The sequence below is a fragment of the Anabrus simplex genome, chromosome 3, assembly GCF_040414725.1.
Source record: "Anabrus simplex isolate iqAnaSimp1 chromosome 3, ASM4041472v1, whole genome shotgun sequence".
Taxonomy (NCBI): domain Eukaryota; kingdom Metazoa; phylum Arthropoda; class Insecta; order Orthoptera; family Tettigoniidae; genus Anabrus; species Anabrus simplex.
The window spans coordinates 266381404-266408549 of NC_090267.1; the positions used below are offsets into that span (position 1 = coordinate 266381404).

General features: G+C 38.0%; 1 protein-coding gene across 2 annotated transcripts in view; it reads right to left on the reverse strand.

Moving 5' to 3' along the window:
* Nucleotides 1-877: 877 nt before the first annotated feature.
* LOC136866228 (thymidine phosphorylase) overlaps nt 878-27146 on the reverse strand; it is a 170251-nt gene continuing 143982 nt past the window's right edge. For both annotated transcript variants that reach the window (XM_067143013.2, XM_067143014.2), the window contains exons 8-9: nt 20633-20860; nt 878-1580 (exon numbers count right to left, since the gene is read on the reverse strand). In XM_067143013.2, the coding sequence (XP_066999114.2) occupies nt 1306-1580; nt 20633-20860 (503 nt within the window). In that variant the 3' untranslated portion in view covers nt 878-1305. The remainder of the gene's footprint in view (nt 1581-20632; nt 20861-27146) is intronic.

The window sequence follows — 27146 nt, forward strand, 5'->3', positions numbered from 1 at the left end:
TTCATTCCCTAAGTTATGCAAGCTCCCTTAGTTTCGCTAGGTGGAATTTCTTCAATCAATTGAACTTGCTTTTTAGGAATTCAGGCACTTCAACAAACAAGGACTCTCAAAGACATTTATGTTAGTGTGCCAGATAGTTTTCGACTATCAATGTGTCAATTCACAAAGACTATCTTTTCAAGATAGAAGTGTATATAAAGACTGTAAACCTGTACATATTGTATAAAGACAGACTTTTCTCAAGATTCAATATTCCTTTTTGCTTCAAATTAAATTTCAGTTATTTGTGTAAAAATCATAAAGTGAAGCAATAAAAGTTGTGTTTTGTAAACTTTCACCTTGGTTACAACAACAAAGATGATGATGATGATTACAGTTAACTGATGGTCTCAAGTATGATCAGCTGGGGACCTGTACATAGCAGACACAAACATTCCAAGCTTACCTTTCACTAAAATGAACTTCTCAGAAAGAGAGGTATTTGTGAGCTTGAAGGAAATGAGAGGCCCCATGCTGTGAGCAGTGAAGACAAAATATGCAGCCATTATTACTATTGAAATGTGCTGAGGAAATGACGCTATCCCTGTCCCTTTGTTGTGAAACACTTCCTCAGGACTAGAAATGTGCAAACATAGTTCTTATCTTCAGGAAAGGGAATAATAATAATAATAAAGTGGCCGTGAATTTTAAAGTAATGAAGAAAAATACAGAAATATAGTTTTTGTAAATACACCAGATTATACAATATTTTTTTACCAATCATATGTACCAGTATCCAAAGGCTCACGTAACAGTACTGGTACATGAATCGCAGTCCGGGAACCCCTGCATTATGCAGATAAATATGTTATATCGGATAAACTTGCAAACAAAAATGTATAATTTTATTGTTTACTTTCTAGTTTCAAATAACATACAACATGTGAGGTTAACAATGTATTATGCTTTCAGATAACATGCAACATGTGGAATTAAAATAATATTATGCTTTCAAAAAGCATTCAATATGTGGGATTAACATTGTATTATAAACTCAAATAACATTCACTTTGTGGGATTAACATTGTATTAAGCCTTCAACTTTCAATATGTCAGTTTAACATTGTAATTTGCCTTCAAATAATATTTATTATGTGGGATAACATTGTATTAAGCCTTCAAATAACTTTAAATATGTGATATTAACATTACGTTATGCTTGCAAATAACATTCAATATGTAGGATTAGCATTGCGTTATGCTTTCAAATCACATTCAGTAATGGAATGTCACAGATATACCTTCTTAGCCACAGTGCAATGTATTTCATAAGATTTCTATTATTCGTGAGTCTGGTAGATCTCCAGCATCTGTAGCAATCGTTATGCTATCTTTGATTAGGTTTCTAATATCTTCCTGCAGTTGTGGGGTAGCATGATGAACCTCTATCCATGGCTCATCTTTAGCAACCGAGTCACCCACAAATTTCAGCAGTACTACTCCAACCCGATAATCAATGGGCTGGTCCGCATGACTCCGTCCTGCTCCCATTGCCCAGCAGGCAGTTCCAACCTTCAGAGCATCTATATGCGTGATGATACCTGTAAAAGCCAAATATACAATTTCCCTTGAGCAGTGTAAGTCTAATGTTATGATACCAGCTTATGGAGATACAAGAACAACACTGTTAATGCATCTGCAATATTATTACATCATAAAGAAACAGACTAAAAATGCAGCTGCAGTAATATTACATCACTCAAATTTGTGACAAGATAGATAGTAATCTTTGCATTGTTGGTGATATATACAATCAAAGATAAGGGTAGGGATTTCCACCTGTTCAATACTACAAAATAGTGAAATTATTAAAACATCACATTTTTATTTAATGTCATTTCTGGCACCGGTTTTGGCAACTTAATTTGCCATCATCAGCCTGGGAGATTGTTGCAGGACATTTTTGATAGCTACATTAAAATACTTATACTAATTGTATGTACATAAACAGGACCTTCTAAATTAAGTTTTGTGTTATTTACAATTGCGTGTATACCTTAAAGCTTATGTAATTGAAATACAGAGACTAATTCAGTTATTACCAGGTTCTAGATAAGCCATAAAACTTATTCAATTTTTAAATATACAGCTCCTTGCATTGTCAAATGGTTTGTAACTATTATAAAAATTTGACTATGACACCAAACTTTAGATAAAAAATTTTATTAAGTACCGGTATATCTTATTCAGCTGTTAGCCTTGAAGAGACATAAAAATTATTCTGTCTAATCACTATCACCACCACCATCATTCTAGAATATTGTTGTACAATGTAAATGGGTAGAAAACCATTTTAGTGACCAATTTTGATAGAAAACAGTTCCTCGTAGAATGTGATTAGTGAACCATATGTAGTGTTCATATTTTTCATTGTTAAAATAAAAGATTTAATGACATGTCTTGTATGGATACACTGAATCAGCTTAATTTAAAACTGTGTCATTAGTATTGGTCCTATAATTTAAAATTGTATTCAACGCTATGTGGTAAACTTGAAGCCGTAAATTGATGGACTAGATTTCTTGAAAATACGTTATTTTCAGGTGAATTTTTGTAGATCTAGAAAGATCTCAAACCAAGACGGACCTAGAAGGATAATCGCCGCTCTTCGAATCAAAATATTCCGTTGTTGGCATATGGTAGAGTAAATCTCTTGATTTGTATATATATTGATATTTGAAGTGCAAGTTTCAGCATAGTTTTGAGATAGGTTATTGAGTGACTTATAGCAGTTGAGGCTTTCACGGCCAGCATTATAACCTATATATTTTTCAGGCTTACAGTCTGTGGTCTGCGAGCATATGGTATTCCCAACATTTCTCTGAAAACTGTGTTTGGCATTCTCAAAAGTTTCACTGTCTTTGACTGCTACAAAGCTTTCAAGTGGAATGGAGTGGTATCACAATTCCACCTCAATATATAGTGCAGATTGCGGTGCGCTGCTCACCTGTTGGTCCACCATGGTGGAGGGGTGTCGCTGATTGGTTGTTCTTTAGCCAATGATTGAAGCAAAGTGGAGCCCAGTATTGGTCGATCTGCCTTGGTGGAGACAAGCAACTGATCGCTTGCCACAGCCACCATGTCCTCCAGGCTTTAAGGTTTTTAGCACTGGAAACCAGGCTTTATTGAGCCTTTCAGATTCCTCCTGGTGTGCTTCAGGATTTCAATGGCTTTCCTTCATAGCCAGATGTGATAAGACACAGTACTTGACAGTACTTTGGTGACTGATGACCTTTCTGTTTGTCCCAGCCAGCTGTGTCAGTTGTACTCCTTCAGTCAAGTGGTGATGCTGCGTTTCGTAGTTCCTATGCACACATGGCTGCAGCTGCATGGAATCTTCTAACTTACTACCCCATAAGTCACTCCTCCCTGAAAATGTTTGCTTGTTTGTTTTCAAATTTTTAAGGATAAAAAGATTGATGTAGTGAAGATATATGTTGTATGCATGAAGAATAAATCTTCTTAGATCATGTAGCATTACAATTTTACATGTAATTTGAACAACTGTTATTTCATGGCTCTCTGAATATAGCACAAAATTGTGTTAATCAGTGAAAACACAGGGGACGGGCAACAGCGAAAGCAACAGCATGGTAGGTAATAAATGAAATTTTATTGTGTTCATGTGTGGGGAACAACAAGCCAGATCACTGCCAAGGAGTCACTGTGATTGTTTCACGCTGGGTAAACCGTGCTGTGAAGAATTTCATGCCACTCTCAGACTGTATCGCATTACTACAGGTGCAAGCCAGTTCTCTCAATGTCAAAGTTATCCAGTGATGTGCACCAACTGTGGTTAAGAAGGATGAAAAGTCGAGCAATTCTATGAACAGGTCCAGGAGGTGGTACAAATGATGAAGAAGCAGGATCTAAATATCATCATGGGGGTCTTCAGTGCAAAGATAGGAGAGGAAAGAGGAGGAGAATCGGTGGGAGACTTTGGACTGAGGCGTGCCGAATGAGGAGGGAAAAGAATCAGTCATCCTCAACACTTTCTTCAGACTTCCACCATGCCATCTTTACATGTAGAAATCACCTCAAGACAGAGCAGGGACAGAGTTAGGAGCCAGATTGACTACATCCTAGTCAACCAGAGGTCAAAACATATCCAGGAAGATAACATTGCATTAGACCCCAACCCGGTGGCTGTGAACATGAAGCTCAAACTCAAGACAATTCACAGAGGATCAAGGACAGCAAACAAGGTCAAAAAGGCTGAGGATCGCCACAGAGTCGAAGTAGTCATGGACAACAGATGAGATTCTGAACTTAATGGTCGAGGGATGGAAATGGAGGAATCGTAACAGTGATACGACCAGGTATATCAGCATATAAAATCCAAGATCAAAGCCGCTCGAAAAGAACGGTTATCGTCAAAGTGTCTGGAGATTGAAGAACTACAAAAGAGACATGACAGCTTCAACCTGCACAAGATAATTAAAGAGATGCTACGAATGAATAGAAAGTGTGGCACCAACACGCTGGTCAACAAGAACAACTGATAGGTAGTGGATACAGCTGATAAACTGAAGCTATGGAAAGCATACATTAGCAGCTATTTGACAATGCCAGACCACAGCAGCACCGCATGGTCAAAGCAGACAGTGGTCCCAACAGTGGTACAGTGTAGCCAGGACATTGACAGGAGTTAGGTTATGTATATAATGGAAAATAAATTTTCAGGTAATATAGGCTAGGTTATGTATTTAAGTTTAATAATGTGTATGTAACTCGTATATTATAGGTCAGGTTACATTTATTGGTAAATAACCCCTGGTATATTCAGAGTCATTCAGGAAACTTCTGGTTACCGTATATGTATGTTACTCAAGGGAAGTTAGGTTAAGGTTACATCATGTTTATTACTTGTAAATAATTGTCTATGTTTCTCAAGTTGCTCGGGAAATCCCCAAGTGTGTGTGTGTTAATGTAAGTGAGCTTTGGGCTCTTCATGTGCCAAGGATGTATTGTATAATACTCCACTTGACAAAAGAATTGAAGCTCCCAGAAGCAATGGTCATAAGTCAATGTAATTTTGTACACGTACACACCATCAGCAGGTATGTAAATGATTAGAGTTGCAATGCTCTGTGACAGGGAGAATGGCCACCATAGTGTATGAATATTGTTCATGTTTGGTGTTGTTACCAGGCCTTGTAGGGTATATAAGGAGCATGAACAGCATCATATCTTGAGTGATTGCTGTGAAGGACATGGAGATGCCGCATACTCATGTGAGACAGCATTATCAGCACCTGAAAGAATTTGAAAGGGACTTCATTATGCATCTCCATTTGGCCGGTTGGATCAATCGTGGAATATCCAAATTTGTGGGGCACTTAGATGAGATAGTGACTGGATGCATGGGAACGTGAGGGTAGGCATATTCGTCACCAAGGTTCCGATTGACCATGTCTGACCAGTACAAGGGAGGATCGCCGTATTGTGCACCAAGCACGTTGTAACTCCTTCACATCTGTGCCTGCCTTCCGATCACAAGTAATGGACTCCGTGCAACATTCTGTGTCGTCCTGCACCATTGGTCGGAGATTAGCAGCAGCCGGAGTAGGAAATTACAATCCTATTCATAAGCCGTTGTTAACACCACAACACAAACGGCTGCATTTTGAGCGGTGCTGTGACCAGGAAGCATGGACTGCTGATGAATGACAATGCATTGTGTTCAGCGATAAATCACAGTTTTTCACTACACCGAGTATGTTGGTGACCTGGAGAGAGGTCCCATTCTTCCAGTGTTTTGGAGAGGCACAGTGGTGTTACTCCTAGCGACATGGTATTGGGAGCCATCGGGTATGACTTCAGGTCATAGGTGGTAGTGATTGAGGAGGCTCTGATGACACAATGGTATGTAATGGACATCCTCCATCCTCATGTGTTACCTCTCATGAAACAGTAATGTGGTGCCATTTTTCAACAGGACAATGCTCGTCCACACATGGCACATGTCTCTATGAACTATCTGCATGTTGTTGAGGTACTCCTGTGGCCAGCAAGATCCCCAGATCTTTCCCCGATAGATCATGTGGGATCAGCTCGCACGTCAACTCCGTCCCAGTGCCAGTTATCGTATGTACGTTATCTTAAACCTAACCTAACCCTTGTAAAACCTTCAATTATTACGTTTAATATATATTGATTATCTTTTATTAGATGCTAAGTACGACAAACATATGATTTCCCTCAAATATGTATTGTAAATTTGTATAACCTCAAAATCTGTTGACTAACATATGATTTCCCTGTTAATATGTACTGTAAATTCGTATAACTTCAATAACTGTAGAAAACTCTGTAATATTCATAAATTGGGTATGATCCACTATCATTCTGATTCATATGGAGGTTTCTGGAAGCTTACCATGATGTTCCATTATCGACATACGTGTGGAAACTTTAGGAATCATGTAGATTTCTTCTTCACAATTTTTCATATTGCAGTTGAATATTTGGGTTTAATCTACACCAGAGTACTCCAATCAAGAGGCCAGTTTATTTATTCTTCCTTGTATGTTCGAGTGTGTTCCATTTAGAGTGTTGCAAGATCATTTCCAGAAGTTAGAGATTTCTAGACGATCTGTCCAAAGGTATACATATTGAGCTGAGAGCCGAGGCCAGTAGTTAGTCTTGCCTTGTGATGGTGAACTGAATAATCAGTGTGGACTTGTTGATATCTGCACTTGTCAGAATTTACTGTAAATTGCTTCAATGTGTTTCTCTTAATAGTGTTGCGGTGTTGCTTATGTCTGGCTCCATGGCTAAATGGTTAGCGTGCTGGCCTTTGGTCACAGGGGTCCCGGGTTCGATTCCCGGCAGTGTCGGGAATTTTAACCATCATTGATTAATTTCACTGACACAGGGGCTGGGTGTATGTGTCGTCCTCATCATAATTCCATCCTCATCATGACGCACAGGTCACCTACGGGCGTCAAATCAAGAGACCTGCACCTGGCAAGCCGAACATGTCCTCGGACACTCCCGACACTAAAAGCCATACACCATTTCATTTTTTAATTGTATGCAATTGTGTAATCATTAAGCAAACTGAGTGGAAACTGTGCAGTGTTAGCAAATAGACTCAATGACAATAAAGTGATTTTTCAATCAAGAAGTGAACGTATCTCATCCGATATTTATTTACACCAAATAAAATTACTTTGAGAACGATACAGTATCGAGGATATCAAGGACCCGTTACAACTGTTGTGGGCCAGCTTGCCTCAGGAGAGGATACAACAGTTTTATGAAACCCTTCCCAACCGAATCAGTGCACACGACCAGGCCAGACGGGGTGCAACGTCATACTGATAAGTACGCTCATACCAGCAAGTTCTTGGTAAATTTGACTTGATCTTGTAATCACTGAAATGACATCACATACCCCCTCTACATGTGAAGTTTTATTTTGTTTCCTCCTTCTCTTCTGGGTGCTTCAATTTTTTTGTCAGGCAGTGCATTTTAGATGTTTGCCATAGTTATGTGCCATAGTGACAAGTTTGTATCGAGGCAGTTTTAAAACAGGTACTTACGAAGGTCTTCCTGATGTTATTGTAGAATCCTCCAGGCATCTTTCAGTAATAATATGTTATAAAAAAACAGAATCACCTAGTATCCTAATGAGTTTTGTCTGTACATTGCTCAGAATTTAAAAATAATGGTATTTATGTACCCACCATGTCAACAGTAACAAGGAAATGTACTTTTTAATTTTCTGGTCTGTCTGTCTGTCTGTCTGTCTGTCTGTCTGTCTGTCTGTCTGTCTGTCTGTCTGTCTGTCTGTCTGTCTGTCTGTCTGTCTGTCTGTCTGTCTGTCTGTCTGTCTGTCTGTCTGTCTGTCTGTCTGTCTGTCTGTCTGTACATACATCATGAGAAAACGGCTGAAGAGAATTTAATGAAAATCGGTATATAAAGTCAGGGAGTGATCCATTACAATGGTTTTCATTTGATTATTTCATACTATGATAGCATTTCTTTTAGTCGTAACATTCCTACTGACATCATTGTAATGACCTATGTTGATTTCAATTGGGAAAACCACTAAGAGGATGTAAAAAGGCAGCTAGAGAGTGAGTGTAGGCCATTACAATGAAAAGTCCCCAACTTGATTGCAACTAATGGTAGGCGAGAAGGCCTAACATTACAGTGAAAATTCCCTAATCCAGTCTTCACATGAGAAAAGATGTTTGGTGAATTCCCCATCGCATTTCTGGGGTAACATTGATGCAAGTGTAATAGAATTATATAACTTGAAAGCAATATTCTTTAACCCATGGGTAAATAATGCCAGTATCGAGGCCAAATTATTATTATTATTATTATTATTATTATTATTATTATTATTATTATTATTTACAGGTGATCATACTATTTGTGAGGTTATGTCATGAAACATATGCTGTATATATATTAATATGAGTTTAGTTAATGTAAGAATCCATAATTAATAGTATATAATTTATTATTACCTGTATAAATGATGTATAATCCACTACAGTATTGTGCAACACACCATAATATCCAGAATGTATGATGAAAACTATGTAGAATCTTCCTTACATTGTAACTATGCTATTGGACAATCTGGAATTCACGAGAAGATATGTTGTGACATATCCTTCTAGAAGCATGGCCAGGCAACATATATATAAGGAGGAGGTCTTGATGGAGGAGTGGAGTTATTGTTTAAGAGGAGTTGCTTTGATGAAACTTGTGTAGAAGTCATGCTAGGAAGTGTTTGAAGTATGTGAATTGGTTTTGTAGAGTTGGTAGTTGACGCCTCTGGGGCAGTCTTCTGATTCTTCATGATAGGCAGTTGTTAAAAATGGTGGTTTATTGATGCGTAACATGTAAATAATTGTAAATAAAAGCCATGTATACAAGTGAGAGCATTTTGTGTGCATCTTTTTGAATACATCGATGTTAAGAGCTTTGCAATTTAATATTATCTTACTCACAATGTGTACACTACCCAACATAGAATTCTGTATACAATGTAGAATTCCGTAGCGAAGCACAGGTACATCAGCTAGTATATATAGTACCAGGAATGCTGGTACGAAACAGAGTTCCCGATGTTTAAAGTTGAACTCCGTGTGATAATACCCGGCCAGCTACAGCGCGTCAGCTATGAGCAACGTGGAGCATGTGGCATCACGTCCTGCAGATCTCGGTCAAGGCTAAATTGCGTCAGCCGGGAGAATATTCCAAATGTTCTACCATTAATAACTTTTGTTTGGATCAATGTATGATTAAATGAACAACGTCATCGTATTCATCAATTTTTGCCATCATCATTCCCAAGTTTGAAGGAAATCCATCAAAGATCAAGGGAGATATTAAATAAAATAGAATAGCCTCAATTCTCCAGAACTGTATATAAAAGGGAGGCATATTTTCATGACACATTAGTCAACTATGTGCCACAGTCAAGAGCGGATGGTCGGCTGATGGTTATACACCGCCGTGATGAGTTATGAGCTTGATTCTTGTCGTGTGTCTGATTGTCTGCGTGATACAAACTTCAACTTTACGACGCTTCGTATCGAACTTACAAATTTCAACACTGTTCGCATGTGATAGAGAAGTTCCACTGTGACTTAAGACATGTTAATTTTACGTGTATTCCAAGTGATTAACTATTTAGTGACTAACTCAAGTATAATGAGAACTTGTATTTATTTCTCTCACGAGTGCAACGTTTTCCCAAGTGATTGAATATAACTCAGTGTTTAAGTCCAAAAGGTGTTAGAAATTTTCCAAACAGTAAACTTCAAACTGTATGACTGACATACACCTTAACCGTGTAAACCGTTACAATACAGTACAATACAATACAACAAAATTTTCTCAAATGTATGACATTCTAAGTAGGACTCTGTCACGATTTTGTGGTTCCATAAACTTGTGTTTTACATGCAAAGGACATTTCTCACATTCTTAAGATAGAACTTGTGTCTGTAAATACATCGAACTCAGGACTGTTCTCGAATAGACTGTGTTTGCATTACAACCTTATTTCTTATAATCAAGTGAAGTGAACGGGACTAATTTCACTAGATAAAATATTTATTTATTACAGTGTTTGACTCCAATCAAAGACTGTATTTGCATTAATCAAGTGAAGTGAATGGGACTAAATTCACAAGATAAAAAAACTTTATTTACAATTTATTACAGTGATGACTTCCAAAGACTGTACACTTAAAAGCAATCTCGAGTGGAGTACTTTACTTTTTCACGTTATTCTTGGGATGCGACTATTTAGCAGGCTAGAGTCTCGTTCACTATCGGAATTAACCAGACAAATCGCTCCACCAACTAAGAACGGCCATGCACCACCACCCACCGAATCAAGAAAGAGCTCTCAATCTGTCAATCCTTCTGGGGTCCGGGCCTGGTGAGGTTTCCTGTGTTGAGTCAATTTAAGCTGCAGGCTCCACTCCAGGTGGTGCCCCTCTGTCAGTTCCTTTAAGTTTCAGCTTTGCAACCATACTTCCCCCGGAACCCAAAAGCTTTGGTTTCCCGGGAGCTGCCCGCCAAGTCATCGGAGGAACTTCGGCAGATTGCTAGCTGGCATCGTTTATGGTTAGAACTAGGGCGGTATCTGATCACCTTCGAACCTCTTTCATTCTTGATTAATGAAAACATACTTGGCAAATGCTTCCGCTTCGGTCCGTCTTGCGACGATCCGAGAATTTCACCTCTAAAGTCGCAATACGAATGCCCCTGTCCCTATTAATCATTACCTCGGGTTCCGAAAACCAACAAAATAGAACTGAGGTCCTATTCCATTATTCCATGCACACAGTATTCAGGGGCTGCCGGCCTGCTTTAAGCACTCTAATTTGTTCAAAGTAAACATACCGGCCCACCTCGACGCTCAATAAAGAGCACCGCGGTAGAATTTCATCGGGGTCTGCCTACGGCGTGGAGGAACCGCACACAGATAACGATGGTGGCCGCGCGCTTTCAACTCGCCACCATAGGCAGGACGTCCCATGAACCATGCCAGTGATAAAGTGACCTACATATTGTTTCTTCCTAAATGGCTGATACATCACAAGTTCAGTTCCATTTTATGTTACGAGTTCAGTTCAATTTCACATTTAACTCAGTCCAATATTTTCAACTGTGTAACTTCAACTTTAGTAATATTCAATCTTAATTTTTCAAGTGCGATCGGATCTCAGTGACTGGTGATTTATGTTGAAAACATTACTACTGATAACTGTCTGTGCAGAAGTCATTTGCCTAAACAAGTACATTCCGCGCACATGTGCATTGCTGTGTTCTATTTCTGCATCTACGAGAGCTTCTAGATCTTGTAGAATTTTGAGAACTTTGAGATATTCTAGATTTTCAAGATCTTCCAGACCTTTATCGGAAGACAATGCAAGGGTGAACGAGCAATAGCAGAATCGCAGTGTACATTACCAGCCCAGACCCAGGAGGGCACTCATAAAAGCTTCTGTACTGAGGTGATGTGGAATTTAACATTTATTTTTGTGAATAAACTCTTCAACAATTTTAAGAAAGAGTCCATTATACTTATTTCATGCCAAACTCTCCTTTCTGTAACAATTCAGACAGAGACCGGACACACCCTGTGTCAGTTTCATGTCTAGCTAGCTGACTGGAACAATTTTCCTGTTACAGTATATATACTAGCAGTCACCCGTTGCTTCACTCACGTGGATTTTGTAATTTGATAAAAGTAATCATTCCTTGGTATTGTACTAAGACATTATCTGAAAATCCCTAAAATATAAAAACTCACCAAAAAATTGAGTTTCATTTACCCCAGAAACTATTTGTAAACCATGTGTATGGTATTGTCTTTTGGGGCTAAGATGACCATGCGCCATAGAACTGTACATGTGAGAAACGGGTCTTCTCTCAAGTCAAAAAGAAGGCACAACTTCTTTATTTTTAAAGGAGATTCCAAATATCTATTTCAACCTCTGTAACATCTTCAGTTTTTGAGATATAAGTATCCCCATAAAAGAAATTCAACCCCATTATCATTCCTTCCCCACCCCTTATCTAAGTGGATTTTCCAAAAACAAACAAGTACATACTTTTTTTTTATTTAAAGGAGATTCCAAATACTAATTTTCACATCTGTAACATCTTCATTTTTTGAGATATAAGTATCCTCTTAAAAAATAATTCTACTCTTTTTTTTTCACTTCTTTTAAGCCCTGTTATGTACCTTTTCCAAAAACAAAGAAATACATGGTCCTGTATTTTTAATGGCCATGCCAAGTTTCTTGTCTGTAACATGTTAAGATTGTGACATTTACTGTAGATATACCGGTACTCATTTTAAAAATTCATCCGCTTCTTCAAATATTTTCAGCCCTTTAAGTGATCTTCTGAAAACAAAAAAAATATGTGTTTCTTTATTTTTAAAGGAGATTCAAAACGCCAACTTTCGCGTCTGTAACATCTTCAGTTTTTTATGTATAACTATCCACATAAACAGAATTCAACTCCTTCTTTACTTATTTTCACCCCCTCCCCCTTAAATCGATTTTCCCAAAAAGAAAAAAAAAGTTTATACTGAAGAGAGATTCCAAATATAAATTTTCACATCTGTAACATCATTAGTTCTTTTAGATATAAGTAGCCCATCCTCATACAAATAATTCAACCAATTTTTCAATTATTTCACACCCCTTACTCGATTTTTGGAAAACAAAAGAAGACATGTTTCTTTATTTTTAAAGAAGATTCCAAATACCAGTTTTCACATCTGTAACATCTTTAGTTTTTGAAATATTATCCTCATACAAAGAATTTAAGTAATTTTTTAATTCATTCACCCCCTTAAGTGGATTTTCCTAAAATAAAAGAATATGTCTTTCTTTACTTTGAAAGAAGATTCCAAGTACACATTTTCATGTCTGTAACTCTGTAACACCTTCAGTTTTTCAGATATAAGCATCCTCATAAAAATAATTCAACTCCTTTTTCAGCCCTGCCCCCCATTAAGTTGACTTCCCCCTCTAAATGTGTGTTTATATATTTTTTAAGGACATCCCAAATACTCATTTTCACATCTGTAATCTTCAGTTTTTGAGATACAAGTATTCCCATAAAAGGAATTCAATTTTTTGCACTTCCTTTCACCCTCCCCATTAAGTGAATTTTCCAAACTAAAAATATGTGTTTATTTATAAAGGAGCTTCCAAATACCAATTATCTTGACTGTAACATCTTCAGCTGTTGAGATATATGTATCCTCAAAAAAAAAAAAAAAAAAAAAAAAAAAAAAATTAAACAAAAATCAACATATTTTTTACCCCCCCCCTCCCAGCCCACTGATTTTTACCCCCAAAATGCATGTTTCTTTATTTTCAAAGGAGAATACAAATGCCAATTTTCACATCTTTAGTTTTTTAGATATAATTATCCTCATACAAATAATTCAACTAATTTTTCAATTCTTTCTCCCTCCCCCCTTAAATGGATTTTTCAAAAACAAAGAATATCCCAATTTTCACATCTGCAACATCCGTAGTTTTTTAGCTATAACTATCCTCATACAAAGAATTCAACTAACTTTTCAGTTCTTTCACCCCTTCCCCATCTTATAGTGCCATTTCTGAATGTTAGTGTGCAGAATTTGGGACAATTTTTCCACGTTATAGGCTATATAGTATGTCTATTACTGAGAGATGGAGAGAATGTATTCCTGGCATCCTATGTGGAAATCAAAGTTAGTAGCCTACATACGGTACAAGTCCTATAATCCAATTAACCAAATACTTTCTTATCTGTTGCTTGAGTAAATAATGACGTATTTCGGAAGTCCCCACGTCGATATCTAATTCTTAGAAATAAGGTGTCCCAGTTTTACAGTTTTACATTGATATAAATTGAACCGTTAATTGTGCATTAATCATTGACGGCTCATTTTTCGTCTGTTAGACGAACAAAAGAAAACTTGTATCGCACTTCTGTGATGCCGCGTTACTGGGATAGCAGCTTACAAACTCTGGTTTTTCATTGAACCCTGTACTGTTGTTATCCTGGAATGTCCTACCCGGAACTCTCGCTCGTCACACGTCTTTGATATCGCAGCAGGCAATTGTTACCAGTTACTGAGGACATTCAAATGTGTCTGCAATCATTGCACGGAGAAGTAGCTGCCGCAGCTAGAAAGAAGTTGAACGAATTAATTAGTTCAAATCGTGATTTTGAATTCGTCAAGCTTATAGAAGACGTCTGTCTGTTAGGTCATCAGCCCAGAGGCTGGTTGGATCCTCAAATACCACCACCAAAGGTTATGCGGTTATAAGGAAACCTCAAAAACCAATGGCAACACCAAAATGGGGCGTACTAGGCAAGATGAGGAGTGAGGTAGTTTGCCATTGCTTTCCTTGCTGGGTCAGAAAGTACTATTGCAGCATGACTGGCCCTATGAGCAGCACCTTTCATAACACTCAGATGCACTAGTCATGCTCTGAATGTCATTACTCAGCACCACCCATACCCCAGTAACTTCCATATTGTCACAGCCATGGATGTTGACTGGGACTTCGGTGGAAGCTACACTTTACTCTGGCCTGTGCCAAGAGATGGATGCAATAGTACTGTATCCATCAAGAAATGACAGCAGGCAAATAGAAGACGTATTGTGGTGAAAATGCAAAATATACAATTTGACCTAATTTTGTTCAAATGTCTTCATTGAAGTATGCATCTATCACTTCCTGTGATGGAAAAAGATTATTTTCTGTGCTTAAGAATGTGCTGACAGATAAACAGATGGGCTTAAATCAAGACAATTTGGAGAAATTAGGGTAGTTTCTGTACAATGTTTCAAAAGGAACTGAATTTTGATGGTGCATATTTTCCAGTTTATTGCGCATGTTTTGCCATATGATAGTGCATGAATGCATGCATCTTTTGAGATTTGATAGTGCATGGAAATCCGGGCTCTAGTGATCACGAAGCTGTTTTTGTCGTAGTTAAAAATAAATGTGATAGAAAGGAAGGTTTTAAAAGTAGGACTATTAGGCAGTACCATGTGGCTGATAATGCAGGCATGAGGCATTTTAAAAAAAGTAATTATGATCGGTGGAAAACGGTAAATAAGAATATAAACAGACTCTGGGATGGGTTTAAAGAAACTGTTGAGGAATGTGAAAACAGGTTTGTACCTTTAAAGGTGGTAAGGAATGGTAAAGACCCACCTTATTATAATAGAGAAATAAAGAGACTGAGGAGGAGGTGCAGATTGGAAAGAAATAGAGTTAGAAATGGCTGTGGAAGTAAGGAGAAATTTAAGGAACTTACTAGGAAATTGAATCTAGCAAAAAAGGTAGCTAAGGATAACATGATGGCAAGCATAATTGGCAGTCATACAAATTTTAGTGAAATATGGAAGGATACGTATAGGTACTTTAAAGCAGAAACAGGCTCCAAGAAGGACATTCCAGGAATAATTAATGAACAAGGAGAGTGTGTATGTGAGGATCTTCAAAAGGCAGAAGTATTCAGTCAGCAGTATGTAAATATTGTTGATTACAAGGATAATGTCCAGATAGGGGAGGAGACTAATGCTAAAGAAGTATTAAAATTTTCGTATGATAACGATGATATTTACAATAAGATACAAAAGTTGAAAACTAGAAAAGCAGCTGGAATTGATCAGATTTCTGGGGATATACTAAAGATAATGGGTTGGGATATAGTACCATATCTGAAGTTCTTATTTGATTATTGTTCGGTTGAGGAGCTATACCAAATGAATGCAAAGTTGCTATACTAGCCCCTGTGTATTGTTACGTGCTCCCTAAATTACAGCTACTATGTTCATCTTTCACCTTACCTCCTGCCTACTTCGCTGCCATGCTGCTGTGAACATTCCCACTTGACTCACTGTGCTCTGTCTGCTCACTCAACTCACCAGCGACTGCTTGCTGTTTCGCCTTCCTGGCCTGCTCTCGATTACATCACCAGTTTCTCGTATGTTCTCGGCTACGCTTCGCTCCTGTATAAAAGTCGCCGCTGCCTTCCCATCATCGATCAGGCATTCTCTGTTTTATGTAAGCAGTGGGAGCAGGAACTCTTTCGCATGGCTGGCCCGTAGCGATTTTAAATAATTTTGTTCTACGTGACATTTCATCTCAGTGCAAGGTGAGCAGACTTGTAATTATGATATTCTGACACTTTGAATTTTCTTCACTGCTTGGCCCCTCAGGCCTTAACTCATATTTTTCCAACTTTGGCCCATTGTGGGCACATCATGCTGTTTGTTTAAACAACTTCAAATCCTTCAGATTTGGTCATAATCTTGTGCAGAGGACTTGTGCTTGGGCAAACTTTTCTCACTGATACGGAACTTTGTGTACGTCCCGTGTGCATGTGATTTTGAAACCATTGAAATAGATACAGCAGCCTGATTTTTATCTCTCTCACCCTCACCATTCCTGTCAACACTGCTTCCCATTCCCTGTCCTTTCGTTTTTTTTTTTTCTGTCCCTCTGACCTCCTTCCTATTTCTTAAATTTTACGTGGTTCTAAATTGTAATGGTGGCCTTTTCGCATTGTTAACTTTTCTGTACATGGTGTGTAATTATGGTGCTCTTTCTTTTAAAGTGTAAAGATTACTGTTAGATCCCTTCTTGATGGTCGATAAGGTATTTTTAACTCCAATCGAGTCGGCTTACTATTTCATAAAGTGTTTCCTCAAGTGTATATGTTACTTCTAGTTACTGGGTTATAATTAGGTCTAGTCACGGTGTAATGATCATCCCTGTAAATTCTTTTTTGTATTGCCAAAGCAATTTAGAAAATTCTAGTCACTATCTCAAATCAACTTTTCCCTTGATGAGTCCCATGTAAACTTTCGAATTCTAGCTTATCCTTGAAAATGCAGCAAATACTGTAATTTTGTTTTCATATTTATCAAAAATTTCTTGACTGTAAAAATGTTTCCTTCTGGTGGTCTTATTAATACATCTTGTAGTTTGAACTTTGTTGTCTGAGCTGTTTTGCTATCTCTACTTCTCCTTTTTCTCCTTTTTTTATGTACTTACCATGATATACCTCCTGGGAAATAGCCCAGCAATCCCTACGCTAATTCTGCTGATGTCTTGGAGTGTATACTGATTTATGCTTCGCCTTGTTTCCCTATATCGTCTCGTACTCGAACTTGCCAATACTATTTGTGCGCCACGAAAGATCTGGCTGGTGGTTTCTATTGCACATGTCCTTGGGCTCAGCGCTTTGTTTCTAGGCACATACTGATTTATAACTTGGCTTTGCATTCGCATTTTCTCACCGTTAACCCATCCTATTATCAATAGATATTGTCAATTACGTAACGTAATGCTAATAATAATACCTAACAGTATAAAGGATGGGGTGATAGACATAAAGCTGAAAATTACAAGCCAGTAAGTTTGACATGCATTGCATGTAATCTTTGGGAAGGCATTCTTTCTGATTATATTAGAATGTTTGCGAAAATAATAACTGGTTCGATAGAAGGCAGTTCGGTTTTAGGAAATGTTATTCCACTGAAGCTCAACTTGTAGGATTCCAGCAAGATATAGCAGATATTTTGGATTCTGGAGGTCAAATGGACTGTATCGCAATTGACTTATCTAAAGCATTTGATAGGGTGGATCATAGGAGACTACTGGCAAAAATGAATGCAATTGGACTAGACAAAAGAGTGACTGAATGGGTTGCTATATTTCTAGAAAATAGATCTCAGAGAATTAGAGTAGGCGAAGCTTTATTTGACTCTGTAATAATTAAGAGAGGAATTCCTCAAGGCAGTATTATTGGACGTTTATGTTTTCTTATATATATATAAATGATATGAGTAATGGAGTGGAATCAGAGGTAAGGCTTTTCGCAGATGATATTCTCTATACAGTAATAAATAAGTTACAAGATTGTGAGCAACTGCAAAATGACCTCGATAATGTTGTGAGATGGACAGTAGGCAATGGTATGATGATAAACGGGGTTGAAAATCAGGTTGTGAGTTTCACAAATAGGAAAAGTCCTCTGAGTTTTATTCACTGTGTTGATGGGGTGAAAGTTCCTTTTGGGGAACATTGTAAGTATCTGGGTGTTAATATAAGGAAAGATCTTCATTGGGTAATCACATGAATGGGATTGTAAATAAAGGATAGAGATTCTGCACATGGTTATGAGGGTATTTAGGGGTTGTAGTAAGGATGTAAAGGAGAGGGCTTATAAGTCTCTGGTAAGACCCCAACTAGAGTATGGTTCCAATGTATGGGACCCTCAACCAAGATTACTTGATTCAAGAATTGGAAAAAAGTCCAAAGAAAAGCAGCTCGATTTGTTCTGGGTGATTTCCAACAAAAGAGTAGCATTACAAAAATGTTGCAAAGTTTGGGCTGGGAAGAACTGGGAGAAAGGAGACGAGCTGCTCGACTGAGTGGTATGTTCCGAGCTGTCAGTGGAGAAATGGCGTGGAATGACATTAGTAGACAAATAAGTTTGAGTGGCGTCTTTAAAAGTAGGAAAGATCACAATTTGAAGATAAAGTTGGAATACAAGAGGACAAATTGGGGCAAATATTCATTTATAAGAAGGGGAGTTAGGGATTGGAATAACTTACCAAGGGAGATGTTCAATAAATTTCCAATGTCATTGAAATCATTTACGAATAGGCTAGGAAAACAACAGATAGGGAATCTGCCACCTGGGCGACTGCCCTAAATGCAGATCAGGATTGATTGATTGATTGATTGATTGATTGATTGATTGATTGATTGATTGATTGATTGATTGATTGATTGATTGATTGATTGATTGAATTAAAATCACAGACAGAAGTCTAGAACTTGGGATGTGAATTAATTAAAAATTGTTGACTGGAGTATTTTCTATCATAGAGTTTGGAATCTTCTCTGAAACAAAGAAGTTTAAAGAAATGATATGCTCAGCTGGGGAAGTAAGAAGGATGGAGACAGAAGAGTACGATACAGAAGATGAGGAGAAATGGAAGTGTACAGGAAGAATTAAAGTGGGAATAATTGTGATAAAAGAGAAAAATACACAAATATTTTGGATATATAGCTAAACATAAGTTGCCCACGTTTTCAAGATGGCAGGAAATCAACAGTTGCATTCATCTCATGGCTTCATGATGGTTAATAATGTTTGTCCGTTGTTGTGCATACACACCACATTCAGTTTTTATTAAGCTGTTGTATCAAACACATCTCTTGCTTTGTATTACACAGTATTGTATTTTACTTGAATTTTACCTTTCCAGATGGAAATGCAAACACAAGGCTCTCTCTTTACACAAAACTTAGTAGAAAAACTTGAATAGATGCGCCCATGGCTACTGTCTGCATGGGCGCCCATATGACATTTTGTAGTGGCGGAGGAGGGTTGGGGTGGGACGGTACTACCGCTTCTACGTAATACTGACTTTTAAATCATTTTCTTGAAAGGAAGACACCTGACTACACTAGATTTTTGCCTTTCCCTGAGAGCTAGGGGGGGAGGGGGGAGGCGCGGCCCCACCTTGCCCCCGGGTATGGGCGCCCTTTACTGTCTGTGCAGAATACAGAATCATTAAGAAAACTAAAATATAATATGAACAAAAGAGAAATGTGAAGTAAAGCAAGTCAGAAAGCCTGCACAGAACAGACCCTAGACAAGGCTGTGTAACAGCTATGTTCGAATGGATTGTCAGTCAGAGGAACTGAAATTCAAGTGCCATAGAAAGACCAGCACAGCAGATAGGAATAAGCATTTCAGTGCATACAAGCTGACTTTTCAGATATGAAAAATGGCATAGCTGTACTTAGATCTATGCCTTTAAGGTACTGTATTAAATGTGTATTGTTGCTGTAAACAGAGTTTTAATGCACTTTTGATTGTTTTTAGGTTACAGTGTTTCAGTTAATCTGTATCTTCAAGAATCTATGAACCCCAGTTAATCTGAATTAACAAGGTTGTGTTGTATTAAATGGATGAATTAAGTATTAAGGTCAAAACAACTGATAGAAATAAGAATGAAAGAAAAGAGACTATGATGGATAAAGGTGGTAGAGCAGCATAAAGCAATGAGACCTGGACTAAAACAATAAAAAAACCGAGCTCGATAGCTGCAGTCGCTTAAGTGCGGCCAGTATCCAGTATTCGGGAGATAGTAGGTTCGAACCCCACTGTCGGCAGCCCTGAAAATGGTTTTCCGTGGTTTCCCATTTTCACACCAGGCAAATGCTGGGGCTGTACCTTAATTAAGGCCACGGCCGCTTCCTTCCCACTCCTTACCCTTCCCTGTCCTATCGTCGCCATAAGACCTATCTGTGTCGGTGCGACGTAAAGCAAAAAAAAAAAAATAAGGGGAACCATAGTTACCCTAACCTTGCAATATAAGGATGAGTAGTTGATGATTTCATTTCAGTGATAACTATAATGCACATTCAGAATACTTGACTTTTTAACTTAGTTATAGACAATGAAAGAAACTCTAGGAGTGTTCTGAATGTAACTGTTGGACAAGCGAGAATTGTTGTGTAAAGAGAAACATTCAGGAGGAACGCGTGAAAATGAAACATACCTTTTGCTGCAGTCTGCATTACTGTCACCTGATTTTTAGGTACAGATGGTAGCACTTTCCACATGTCTCCATTGCAAAGCTCTTCAGCATCTGCTGCCTTTACCCCCTGGCTCAACAGCATCTTATGAAAATGCTCCAGAGCCTTGCCATTATTTAGCACCATCTTCACAGCTTCAATTCCTTCTTCTAAATTCTTCACCTTGTTGTTCATCTCCAAAATTAGACCACCTACAAAATAATTACAAAATATATAAAAATAAATATTTGATATATGATATGTAGGAGTGGTGATTTTTCACAAAGGTGAAATTTTGAAAACAAAATAAAATACAAAATTTACTCAAAATTTGACTTGTATTAAAGTGTGATATAAAAGTGAAACAAAAGATTTTTACAAATAACATAGAGCACAGAGGCAATGTTCAATACAGATCGCTCCATAGTGAATGATCTCTAAAGACAGTATGCAGAGGACATGATTCTCAATAATAATACTACACAGGGGATGAATTCCAAACAGAAATGCAGTGGGCATGATGTTCAATACAGGTCACTACACAGAGAATGACCTACGAAGAGAGAACACAGGGAATTGCATGTTCAGTATAGGACGATATACAGACAGTGATCTACAAAGAGAGAACACAGGGTATCAGATGTTCAGTATAGGTTGCTATACAGAGAATGATAACCAAACAGAGAATGTTGGGAATCAGATGTTCATTATAGGCTGCCATACATGGAATGAACTACAAAGGGAGAATGCAGGGAATCAGATGTTCAAACAGGTTGCTATGCAGGGAATGATCTACAAAGAGAGAACACAGGGAATAAGATGTTCAATATAGTTTGCTATGCAGAGAATGATCTACAAAATGAGAATACTGGGTATCTGACATTCAATGTAGATCCCCAAACAGAAGGAGATTACTCTGCAAGAAGAAAACACTGAGGACATGGCATTCGATAACACTGCACAGAGAATAGAAATGCAGGGAACATGACATTCAGTAAAGGTCACCACTACACAGAGAATGATCATTCAGTCACCACTGATATACTGATATACAATTTAAGCCTGTCACCAGGTGACAGACTGCTTATCAGTTGTTTACCTTCTCTTTTCTTAAATGATTTCAAAGAATTTGAAAATGTATGATCTCCAAAGAGCACACATGATGGACATGATGTTCTATACCGGGTGAGTCAGCCGCGCCTGACGTTTCATGTTGTTAGGCATCCCACCGAACGTCAGTGGGGTGATGGTCGATTTTCCTTTGGCGTGTACCAAGCTACAATTGCCTTTAAAGCACTTACGGCGTCATCACTGCACAACTTTTGCAAAAACATGTATGCGACAGGTATTTACACAATACATCAAACTGTCATATAGTTATGTAAAATGTACATGCCAATTATAATCTTTCGATTGGTTATTTTATTATCACTAAAAGAGGTCGCATACTGATAGAAAATGTGTGAGTTTGTGAAGCAGGACGTAGTTTTTCACCAAGTACACTTCATGATAAACTGGAGGCAACAGTCACCGTGGTGTAGTGGACTAACCACAGACGTGTTGACGCATGTTGTGTTAGTAGATGGGTTTGAATCCCACAAGTGGTAAATATTTTTATTCACCTTTTTAAACTTTGAGGATTAAATAAGAGACCATTCCTGCCACATTCGACTAATAGCATGCATGTTGAATGTGGAGTGCCTTGACACTTGTTGTAGTCTAGCAGTCCTGGTCATTTCTTTGCTATGTATTCAACAGATGAGTATGTTGACATACTCCTCATCGTTAATAAACTTAACCATGATAGGTTAATATTGTGTTTGGTCCGTATTGACTGGTCTAAATGTACAATATAACTATTTATAATAGTTTATTTAAATCCGCCTTGATCAATACACTCATTAAATGAAAGAAACATTATTTATTAAACCATACATGTTTCGGGAAATCTCAACCATTCCCTTCATCAGTGGTTAGATCAAAGAATAACATAATGACACAATCTTTTGTTTTACAATTTGAAGGAGTATTGTGTCCCAATACATCATGTCAAAGAGTAAAGAGAACTTACGAAATATTATAAAAATGATCAATACATACAATTTTGGTTGAACTGAATGAGAAACACTATACAAATTTATGATCTTCAAGTTTTTCTTCTTTTCTTCTTCTTTTTGTTCCTTAAATGATTATATGCTAGCCTAAACAGTGGGTTATCTTCTGTACTTTTCTCATTTAAACTTGATTCAGAATTACATTTTTGTGTAAGGTAAATTTCTAAATTTTCCAAAACATTCATTAGTTTTCCCTTTTTGGTCGAATGTAATAATTTCATGTTTTGGAAAATTTAGAAATTTACCTTACACAAAAATGTAATTCTGAATCAAGTTTAAATGAGAAAAGTACAGAAGATAACCCACTGTTTAGGCTAGCATATAATCATTTAAGGAACAAAAAGAAGAAGAAAAGAAGAAAAACTTGAAGATCATAAATTTGTATACTGTTTCTCATTCAGTTCAACCAAAATTGTATGTATTGATCATTTTTATAATATTTCGTAAGTTCTCTTTACTCTTTGACATGATGTATTGGGACACAATACTCCTTCAAATTGTAAAACAAAAGATTGTGTCATTATGTTATTCTTTGATCTAACCACTGATGAAGGGAATGGTTGAGATTTCCCGAAACATGTATGGTTTAATAAATAATGTTTCTTTCATTTAATGAGTGTATTGATCAAGGCGGATTTAAATAAACTATTATAAATAGTTATATTGTACATACTCCTCATCTACGGTGAAGCAAGACAGAATGCACAGGAAGCACAGCGCCTGTACCAGGAAAGATTCCCACACAGACAACAACTAAACGCAAATACGTTTAGGAGGGTGGAGCGACATTTGTATATAACTTTGTCACTTTCCCAAACGGGTCCTGTGAGAGAGGCATCAGTTATATCCGGTGGAACTGCTGAGATGGTTTTGGACACTTTCTGGGAGAATCCTCACATGAGTACCTGAGGAGTAGCACAACCTATAACACCACGGCAACTTAGCATTCATTTCATACCCTACTGAAAGCACATAATTGGCACGTACTTTTTACATAACCGTATGACAGTTTGATGCATTATGTAAATGCCTATCGCATACAGTACATGTTTTTGCAATAGTAATGGTTCAGTGAGTGATTAAAGGCGATTGTTGCTTGGTATACGGCAAAGAAGAATAGACCATAATGACACCAGTGTCATTCGGTGGGATGCCTAACAGCATAAAACGTCAAGCGTGGCTGATTCACCCGGTATAGGTCACCAAACAGAGAATGATCTCGAAAGAGAGAATACAGGGGATTTGACATTCAATGTCGCTACACAGAGATTGATCTTCAAAGTGAGTAGGCCACATGAATCACATCATGTAGGTGTGAGCTTACATTTGCACCAATGGCAGCCCTAAAGGTGGTTTCCCATTTTCACACCAGCAAATACTGGGGCTTTAACTTAATGAAGGTCATAGCTGCTACCTTCTCAATCCTAGCTCTTTCCAATACCTTCATATTATACTCTTCCCTTTCAAGTTCCAAGATATTACATTACAAGTTTTCAACACAATCTGTCAACATTATTATATTTTGATGGGTGGTACAAAGCCTTAAGTTTTATTTATTTCTGTGTTACTTACCATTTTAAACCTCATAAAATTCTTCATAATCATATTTAGGTTGCTGAGAAGCAGATTTACTTTTCATTTTTGTGATTCATGACTTTAATTAAATCCAACAAACTCTCTTTTACCTTAGAATTTTATTTAAAATACTGCAGTTCTGTGACATGTATTCTGTAGGTATGTTATAGAAACAAACCAAACCCCATGGCACTACAGCCCTTGAAGGACCTTGGTCTACCAAGCGACCGCTGCTCAGCCCGAAGGCCTGCAGATTACAAGGTGCCGTGTGGTCAGCACGACGAATCCTCTCGGCCGTTATTCTTGGCTTTCTAGACCAGGGCCGCCATCTCACTGTCAGATAACTCCTCAATTCTAATCATGTAGGCTGAGTGGACCTCGAACCAGCCCTCCAGTACAGGTAAAAATCCCTGACCTGGCCGGGAATCGAACCCGGGGCCTCCGGGTAAGAGGCAGGCACGCTATCCCTACACCACGGGGCCAGCAGGTATGTTATAGAACCACAGTATTTTAAGCAAAATTCCTGAGTTCTGTAGATCAGTTACTTTACCACTCCTTTCCTAACATATTCCAATAAATATTGGTAGACTCCATTTATATCAGGAGTGGAATCTTTTTAGGCTGAAGAGGCAAAAATGAATGCAACATGTGCTCTGTGAGAAGTGATCAAGGATGGCCTGCAGCACCACTTCGAAAGTGTTATGGATGCAGGCAGACATGTGTCACTGCCTAAGGGGCTTATTTTGAAGGTGGTGTTTTGTTAAAGGTTCCATGTCCTCTATGATAGAAGTTTCTACACATGTTTGGTTATCCTTTCAGTCTTATGTATTGGCATTCTGTCTATTTTTAACCCTTGAACTCTGTCTGCAAAAACTTCCTTATTACTCTGTCTGCAGTAATACGTGGACCCAAACTATGAACGTTTCTGTAGCTCCCATCGTAGACAGAATGAATCGCACAAAAGTACAATTGACTTGACGTTATCTTTGCCAAACAGTCATGCTTCAGTCTGCAGTACATGATGGCTGCATCTTTGTCTAATAATACCATTCCAACAGACTAGCCTAGTCCTGCTTTATGCCCTTCTGAGAAAGGTGGAAAACAGAAATGAGCTCGTTAGGGGCTGAAAATAAATAGGTGTGGAAGAACTGGGACTGATGTGGAGGCAGCACATCTGTTTGACAGACAGTTCTGCTGAGAAATATCTTGAACAAGTGGCTGCGTGGTTTGGGGCATATAGCTGTCAGCTTGCATTTGGGAAATAGTGGGTTTGAACCCCACTGTTGGCAGCCCTGAAGATGGCTTTCCATGGTTGCCTATTTTCACACCAGGCAAATGCTGGCTGGGGCTGTACCTTAATTAAGGCCATGGTCACTTTCTTTCCGCTCCTAGCCCTTTCATATCCCATCATCCCAATGAGACCTATCTGTGTTGGTGCGATGTACAGAAAATGGTTAAAAAAAATTGAGGTTCAACATTCCTTCAGCTGAATTTGTTAGGAAGGCTGCTAGAATCAGTTGTAGTTACCTCTTATTCTATTCTTGGAATAACTTTCTCGCAAAATGTAATTATTTGTAAACAAGAAACTAAAACTTGAAGTTTATATGAAGGCTTGGTCTACTCAAACTTTCCTGATTTGGTTAGTAATTCTAATGCTCATATCATTTACCAAGCCCTGATGTTCAAATAGTCTTCATTTCATGTACTTGGTCCACTTTATAGGGAGTGAGTCTCTCAGAGGTGACATGGGAAGTGATAAGGAAGATAACAAAGCCAAAATATATAGTCCAATTCACTACCGTTTTTGTACTAAAACTGTATGCTGCTAAGACAGCAACTGTGCACCCAGGACTGAATCTGACAACACTAGAGCAATTGTCAGTCCTTAGTAACCCTCATGACGTGTGAATAGTGGGTGAGTAAGAGACCTTTGCATATTGCAATCTGCGGGCAGACTGTTGATGAGTGCGCCTCATGTAACAGAGTCTACACCGGGTTCGGTGAGAAACAATGCCACAGCAGTTGCTCGAAGTGACCTCCATCGGCTCACAATAGGCACTGCAACACAATGTGCATTCTCCTCCAACTCTGATCAACCACAATTAACAAACAGTGTAGTATATTGGACCCTACTTGTTGACCCCAATCACCTCCCTGTGTTTTGTCATAGAGGAGAGACTTAAAATGTATATGTCCTGTAAAGAAGAGACCTTCCTGAAATTATAGGTTTCTGCAAAGACCAAGGAATGTTCAACACTTTCAACACTAAACCTGCATATACGCGTTGTATGATCAATCAATCAATCAATCAATCAATCAATCAATCAATCAATCAGTCATTACTGATCTGCATTTAGGGCAGTTGCCCAGGTGGCAGATTCCCTACCTGTTGTTTTCCTAGCCTTTTCTTAAATGATTTCAATGACATTGAAAATTTATTGAACAACTCCCTTGGTAAGTTATTCCAGTCCCTAACTCCCCTTCCTATAAATGAATATTTGCCCCAATTTGTCCTCTTGTATTCCAACTTTATCTTCATATTTTGATCTTTCCTACTTTTAAAGACGCCACTCAAACTTATTTGTCTACTAATGTCATTCCACGCCATTTCTCCGCATACAGCTCGGAACATACCACTCAGATCAGATATAAGGCTTTTCAGGCGTTTGCTCTTACATCTGATCTGTTTTTTGACATGCTCTATTGGTGGAAAAAATCTAATTCCCTCCATGGGAACTTAGAATTTACATATCACTTAGTCGAGCAGCTCATCTCCTTTCTCCCAGTTCTTCCCAGCCCAAACTTTGCA